Source organism: Triticum dicoccoides, chromosome 5B (genome assembly GCF_002162155.2).
Source record: "Triticum dicoccoides isolate Atlit2015 ecotype Zavitan chromosome 5B, WEW_v2.0, whole genome shotgun sequence".
NCBI lineage: Eukaryota > Viridiplantae > Streptophyta > Magnoliopsida > Poales > Poaceae > Triticum > Triticum dicoccoides.
Genome location: NC_041389.1, coordinates 594463969 through 594471652, shown reverse-complemented (window position 1 = coordinate 594471652; position 7684 = coordinate 594463969). Strand labels below are relative to the sequence as shown.

Sequence of the window (7684 nt, the reverse complement as noted above, 5' to 3'; positions counted from 1 at the left end):
ACGCAGCTCATTCCGTTCCGACAGCCAGATTTGAATCCGCGCACACTACCAGTACATACATACAGAGACACTCGTAGGTGAAGAAATCCAGACACGCCTCACGTGCCCGTCCGCCTCCACCCAGCAAAAGCAGGACACCCGTCACGTGCATCTCGTCATAAGTACGCACGAAAAAAGCTACGCCCACATTTTAATACTATATAATACAGCTAGCTATACGAGGAAAGATGGACGTGACGCTCTCCACCAGATTTGCTTGTGAAAGACACTCCGTATGAACATGCCCCGCGTACAAAATACCCCATACTAGACGCTGATAGGCATCATCTCCTCTGTTTTTACTACCGGTGTACAGCGTCCTACTCATACAGTATACAGTGCAGGAGGCCATGCCGCGGCGCCATGCCTGGCCCTGTGCGAAGCAGACACGGGCACACGCGGATTAATGGCGGCACTGTGCAGGCTGGGCGGGCCAAGCCGAGCAGAAAGCATCGGTGAGCGCAGTATCAGCAGTGGTGCTACGTGGGTATGGCCACCGCTCGCAGTCCAACAGACTAACAGAGGGCAGGCAGGAAGGATCCCCCTGTTTATGGCGCGTCCCGATCCCCGGCGGGCCCACGCAGCAGTGTCTGAGTCATGCGTCCGCGCGAGCAAGCGAGCATGTCTGCGTCTGTATTGATATCCACTCCTATCTGCTATCTACTGGCGCTGGCGGGGCAGGGGCAAGGGCAGGGTGGCACTCCACTCCACTGCCGCGCCCTTCCTGTGAATGAAAGCAACCCACGCTTTCGGAACCCCGGCGGGGCCCGCCCCAGATGCTCTCCCTCGTTCCCCCCACGACCGTGGGATCCGCGCACACCACCATGGGATTGGGGTTTGTCCTCGTGCTTCCGTTGGGACATGGGACATTGGGACGTGAGAGCACAAAAGATACTCTCCTTTTCTACTCAAACTAAAAGTGGCAATATCTCATCGCAAGAAATAAATGCTAAATAAATAGTGGCGATATCATCTGCCACTGTAATAACTAATTTGCTTGTATTGAGTTAGCGGATGCTAGCGTGACCACATGGTGGTGGTGTTTAAAAGCACAAAAATAAATAAATAGGAAGTGTTTCCACAGCAAACAGGTCCAGGTGCGCCCATAAAAACAAGCATCCAGGACTTTACTTCAGGCCAGGCAGCACGAGTCATCAAAATACTGATATCGGCCGTGTACTCAATGCAGGCAAGCACATTACCGTGCAGGTGCAGGTGCAGCCCCACCACATCATCTCCAGCCTCCCAACCCATCAAACTCATCAGCGCCACGGCGACAATTCAATCTCGCTGCCCACAGCACATGAGCGAGCTAACCCTAATAACATTTCAGGTTAAAAAAAAACATATCCTAGCATAACTTACTGAAGAAAAAAAGACAAACCGGAATCCTCATCTATACCCCTTCAAAGATGAACAAGTTTACGCACCAATGTCTCATCATCAACTACTTCGGTTAAGAATGTATCGATAAATTGTACGGCCAAGTTTCTACCCAAAAAGAGCACGGGAGGCCGTCCAAATTGACCACCCAAGTATGTACACTTTTACACCCAGTCCAACTACAACACATTTCAGGATGATCACCGAATAGCACAATTGCGCCACCAACGCTTCTTCAGGATGCGGCGGCGACGGTGATACCCGAAGGGCATCTCGTCCTGCGACACCGCCTCGTCGTTCTTCCCCACCCGATCATGCCAATGTTGCTTTCACCTTCTATGTCCGCGTCGTCAGGTTTCGCGGGCGGGCTCACCTGGACCTCTTCTTCTTCTACGCCGACCTGGACCTCTTCTTCTACGGCGTCCAGCACCCTTTTCTTGGGCTTCTTGTTACCCCTCGTACGCCTTCGCCTAGTTAAGCTCGACTCCCAGGATCCGCCCGTCGTCTGAACCAGCCCCTCCAGCAGCTGGATGTCTTCGATGATCTCAGGCCGGCAGAGCGACGAGATGCTAGGCAGGATGTCTTTCTGGAAGTCCCGCTTCTGCCGACGCTTCCTTTGCTGGCCTCTCTTCGGCTTCATCAGGAGGTTCACCGGTGAGACGGTCTGCTCATCACATGTTGTTATCGCGGGCGCCGGTGGCCTGCTGCACAACCCACCAGTCTTGATGTCTTCAAGCTTCAGTGTCAACGATTCGAATGAATCTGGATCATCATCACTGGAATTATTGGCACAGCCTTGGACCTCCCCTTGCCCGGCATGGTCGTCGATGCTTGATATAGCGAGCTCTGCAAACCACTGCAACGTATCATCAGGTGTCTCTGCAGTGGCTGGCACATCCATCGACAACGCAAGAATGCTCTCTGCTGCAGCTGTAGCAGCATCATCATCTTCGCAAGCTGGCACTTCCAAATCAATCAGAAACTTAGGCTTTGCATGTTTGTTCTGTAAGGATGTCACATGGCAATCACTTGACACTACAGATGACTCTGAGTTATCTTCATTTGGTGCATCTTCATTCAGATCAATAAAATTCCAGACGGCAGCACCACTCTTATTGGTGACACCTTCAGCAGCTTGCCCATCTCTAGGCATGGGTTTCTGGGATGAAAGAGGTAAACATGCAACAGCACTCTCTTGAGTTCTAGCGGGAATGTTGCCACAAGCCCTATCCTTAGTTCCACAACCTACAGACGTCGAAGCAGAATCTGGCAAATTGCATAGAGCCAGAGCTGCTCGCGTTATATCTTCATTAATGTTAATCAGCGCTGCGGTCCCATAAGAATGTTCAGACACCTTCCTTGGCTCCTCCAAACCCGTGGAATCAGCACATGAAGCTTTCTTACTGAGCCAAGAAATCCCAGATACTGATCCCTCAACTTTGATATGCTGTAATCCACCTACACATCCCCCTTCTTGCTCTACAACAATATCTTCTTGACCATCAGACAATGCTTCATTCAAATTAAAGTTCTTTCTGCCCTTACCACTTGCAAAATCAGGATCTTCATGGCTGTGTTGTGTTGGGTGTCCAAACATCGGCCTGTTGTTTTGCTCCAAGTCACTTGAAATTGTTGCCTGATGCCGTGGTTGTGATGCAGACAATGAATCAAGTTTGCCAGAATAGCTGCCATCTGAGTTATTGATTTTTTTCAGATTACATGATGTGGTTCCAATGCTTTGGTTCGCAGCACTGAAGCACGCATATGAATTGACAGTTGAAGATCCATTGAAACTCGGAAATGACTGGACATCAGCACTGATGTTATAGCTCCTTGGGTCTACTATGCAAGAACCGAACCGAGAGGCAGCAGAAGGTTGGTCTATGTGCAGAGAAGTGATTGGAGCAACAAGTGTACTACTTGGATAGCGTAGATGGTCATGTCCAGGAAGATTATTGATAGCATAGGCTTCCAAAGAACTTCCTGAAAACCATCCGGATGAACTATTCGGGCATTGGTAAATAAACTTGTTACTGCTTGCAGATCCCCTGTCAGCAGCACTGAACATTTTTTGTGGATCCATGCCACTGCATCTGGGTGCAAGAAAACCTGTGCTGCTGGCACGTTTACCTGAAGAATTGGAACAAAATAGAATGATTATTACAATGGATCAAGTCAACTGTAAGTGCCTAGCAATAAAATAGAATGCAGCACAATAATAAACAGTATGGTACACCCACCACCCAGAAAAGACATAAACTGCACTTTTAAACACATAACACACACATCAGTATTTTACTTTAGATTATTACAGACCAACAGATTGATTCCGTACAATGGTTACAAAACTAACCTGCAACAAAATATAAACCCAGATTATAATAGTAATGTCACACGCTTTACAGGACACAACACTTAGCCATTGGTAGCTATGAAAGGGTTCATGGCTTCACGCCACAAATAAGTGCAGCACCAAAAAGAAAAGGAGAGAATTGAAAAGAATCAACAGGAAACCTGATAGTCGAACATGCATAGTTACGGAAATGTAGCTCTGCATGTAACAAATAAAATTAGCACGCACTATTGGGCTAGTTCAAATATATTATCAACTATAGTTAGCATGAATATTACAAATTCCCTTCACCCTACAGGCCTACATGTAATGTTACGTAGCAGCCCTATTTCTTTCAAATTTTCAGTGAACCCGTACCCATAGTGTTGAGTTGATTTGTGGTCCACTAATATGGTAAATATGCTAAGATACTCACAATGCAAATATAGAAAGAACTAGCATAACCAGAAAAAAAAATACTAAAAGAGATGATGCTGAATGGAGCTTACTGTTACCTTTATCGATCAGTGGTTTCTCCTCCTGTTTTATCCTGGAACTTGCATCAAAGAAATTAGAGCTTGTGGCTTCGTTAATACGCTTGTCCTTGGAATATTCTTTATTGAAACTGGAGTTAGTTGTGCTTGATCTCCATGGAGACTGCTGCCAAGAGTTCTCCAGGGTATATGAAGGACCTCCCGATACTGTCCCATTTGTTCTGGCCATATATGGGCCCAGAATTGGCTTATTCAGGTCGGCAACATTGTGGCCTACAAGATTACCTGTACTCGGCGGAAAGGAGGTTGCACTATTATGAGCGAACCTCCCCAAGCCTTCCGCCCTAGCTAATGATGCATCAGCATCATTCGGATGTTTTGTATCCGATGATACACCAAGGAAATCTATAGGCTTGCTGTCCGATGCATGGTCATCTTCAAAATAATGATCAGCTCGGAGCTCAAGGTCAAACCTGCCTTGTTTGGTGGGCAAAGTAGCATCACTTGAGGGAAATCCATTTGGCGAGGACTGGGCACTGCCCTCCCTGGGGAACTTGGACGACTGGCTTTTCTCATTGTTCACAGCAGCAGTACCAATCATGTTTGCACCATGCAGCGGAATTTGTGATGGTGAATCTCTCTGCGATGCATCTTCCAGCGTTGAGCACGCATGCATTTCTCTGCTCTGATGCTGCTTCATCAGGTCTCTCTGTACTCTGTAAACCCGATGCAATTCGTACACCTGGAGACAGCAAGAGAGTTATTGTCAAGCCAAGAAATACAGAAGATATCAAGGGGAAACTGAAACCATCTAGGTGTTGTGTTGCTGCATCGACGTTTACGTAATTGAGGAAACAAACCTGCTGTCTAAACACAGCTTCATGCGCCAGCATTGTTCGCCTGAACATCTCTTTATCACATTCCGAATAACCGAACGCCTCCGGCGTCACGAAGCCATTTGACGTCTCCTCCTCGTATGGGAACCTCCAGCCATTCGCGCTTGCGTCGAGATCGCCCATGGCGCAATGCCCAAGATTGTAGCCCTCGACCTCCACCTTTGCACCCATCGCTGCTCCAATCTGTTCAACAGGACATTCAATCAAAGGTGAATTACATTATACATACATAAAGCAGCAGAAGAAGAAATGATAACGCTTTTGTCCAGAACCAGCGTCAGTTATGCGAAAAGACAAACACGCATTATTCACCGCTTTGACAAACAAAGAGCAGAAAAGGCGATGACTGATGAGCGACCAGCCCTTTTTTCCTGGTAGTATAAAGTGAGCAATGATGGTGGTCGCAGAGGATGACGAAAAGCTCGAGCCAACTGATCATGCAGATTTATTCGTTAGCAAGTGGTGATAATTTGGGGATAATTGGCAGATTTTAAGCAGATATTATCCCCAACAAACAAGGGAAATAAAGGAGATATTATTATCCCCTGGCTGTTTGGACGTCAACTTGTAGGGAGAGGGGGGAAGAATAAAGCAGACGAGACAAGTCAACCCTCCACAGTCCCAGCCATGCCGATTCTACCAAATCCTAGTACTACCAAGAACCGATTCATTCAAGAGAAGTACTGTACGATTCATCAGCGGCAGCAGACGCGGATTAAGAAGAAAAAGACTATCATTAGTGGACAGATGTAATCGCTCAACCGCTCGACGCCGGCGTATCCGGCCGAAAATTTCAGACAAGAACCAAATCGAAAGGCAAACTCAATTGCGAGAACGGGGAGTTTTCTCCACAAGATTTCACCAAAACAGGCACGGGGAAAAACCATTAAAGACCCAGGAAATGGACGGCAAAGATGGCATCTTTCCTGCAACAAACAACCGAGCCGAAATTTAACTTGAGACTTTACCTCGGACTCAGAGATTCTTCCTGGCACCGAACCGCGGCAGATAGGAACCGGCGGCCCGCCGAACTACGAGCATGGGCCGGAGACGCGGGGAGCACGGCGGGCTCTGCTCCCACCCCCCAGACTCCCACCACGCAAGAACACAGGAGGAAGAAGCGGCGAGCAATGAAGGAATTCTCCGGCGGAGAGGGGGCGGATTCGACGGCGGAGACGCGAGGAACCGCGGCGTATCTGGGCGGGGCGGGGAGGGACCCGGATTCGATGGGCCAGGGAGGGAGGGAGGGAGGAGGACTGGGGGCGGGGGGAGAAGGGTCGGAACTGGTTCTTGTCTTGGGCGAACCCCCGGACCGAATGGCTGCGCTCTGCACTCCTCTCCTCTCCTCTTCTCCCCCGGCCTGATATATTTCCTTTTGGATGGATGGATCGGAATCGGACGGGCTTTGTTGGGTCCGGTCCGGTCCGGTCATGTGCGCGCTGCCATGCGGGCCCGGCCCCCTCGGGGTGGAATGGAACCACCTTCTTCTGCTCTCTAAACTAGCGCAAAGGACAGCAGATTTGTTGACATCTCGGTTGGTCTTTCTCTTTTATTCTCTCTCTCCCTCTCTCTCTCTCCTCGTGATGCCGCTTTCCTTCATCCCACCTAATCTCCCTCTCCCTCTCTCGCCCTGTCAAAAATATATATATCTTTCTCTCTCATCTCAGAAAAAAGATCTGTCCCTCTCCCTCTCACGCACTTGCAGTTGCAGTCCATGGGCTGAAATGCTCCCCTTGTGGCAGAGGGCGATGTCTCTTTCGGAGATGCGATCTTGGTTGTTAAGTTATGGAGTGCTTGCTACTCCATTAAGCATTCATTAAGAATCCGGTCTCGTCTCTCTAAGATAAGATATGGATCGGGGCCGTGAGAGAGAGAGGGAGAGGGCGTCTGACAAAGCGGCCCGCCGCACCCCAGCATGCTTCAAGTACTACTAATATCAAGTTCAATACCGAAATTGCTTTGGTTTCCAAATTTATGGCACGGATCCTCGCAATTGGCCACACCACGGTGATTTCTACTACTCCCTCTGTTCACTTTTGTAAGTCGTTTCAGACAACACAAAATAGGCTGTTTTGCACATTGTCTGAAATGTCTTCAAGGTCTTATAAAAGTGAACGGAGGAAGTACTATCTAAGTGAGTAACTATAGTGAATACCACTCACTGCCGGCATCTACTACTACGAACAATCCCGGGGAGGGAGGGAGGAATTGCTGTGGGCGCCCAAGGTGGTAGAGCGCGGTACGGCCTACGGTATTTTCACTCATTGATTTGTGCACATACTTCTGGGGGTACGTACATTGGTTGTTGTGCGAGCCGAGCCGAGCCGGCATCGGCATGGCCTTCCAACCAAATTGAATGTGGCCGTAGGTTGCAGGTGCAGGTGACCAAGTGCCAGATGACCGTCGCCGGCAACACAGCAGAGCAGAGTAGAGTAGACCGCTACTACTGTTGTTGACACGGTGCTGCTACTTGTACTAGGCCACCATAAAAGCAGAGCACGGGGATCGTCGGCACCATTTTTTTACTCCTACCGTTACTG

At 48.9% G+C, this 7684-nt stretch overlaps 1 protein-coding gene across 1 annotated transcript; it reads right to left on the bottom strand.

The window, feature by feature from the left end:
- Window positions 1-1404: 1404 nt before the first annotated feature.
- Window positions 1405-6471, bottom strand: LOC119311887. The gene is made up of 4 exons (XM_037587600.1): window positions 6113-6471; window positions 5109-5327; window positions 4270-4990; window positions 1405-3552 (listed from the first exon to the last, which is right to left on the bottom strand). Exons 2-4 carry the CDS (start codon window positions 5313-5315, stop codon window positions 1658-1660), a joined length of 2823 nt encoding a protein of 940 aa, XP_037443497.1. The 5' UTR covers window positions 5316-5327; window positions 6113-6471; the 3' UTR covers window positions 1405-1657.
- Window positions 6472-7684: the final 1213 nt, after the last annotated feature.

Coding starts and splice junctions, on each gene's coding strand:
- LOC119311887 (XM_037587600.1), bottom strand. CDS start 5,315: ATGGGTGCAAAGGTGGAGGTCGAGGGCTACAATCTTGGGCATTGCGCC. Junction 4,991..5,108: donor AAGCTGTGTTTAGACAGCAG/GTTTGTTTCCTC, acceptor TGCTGTCTCCAG/GTGTACGAATTGCATCGGGT. Junction 3,553..4,269: donor GAAACCACTGATCGATAAAG/GTAACAGTAAGC, acceptor CCAATTCTTCAG/GTAAACGTGCCAGCAGCACA.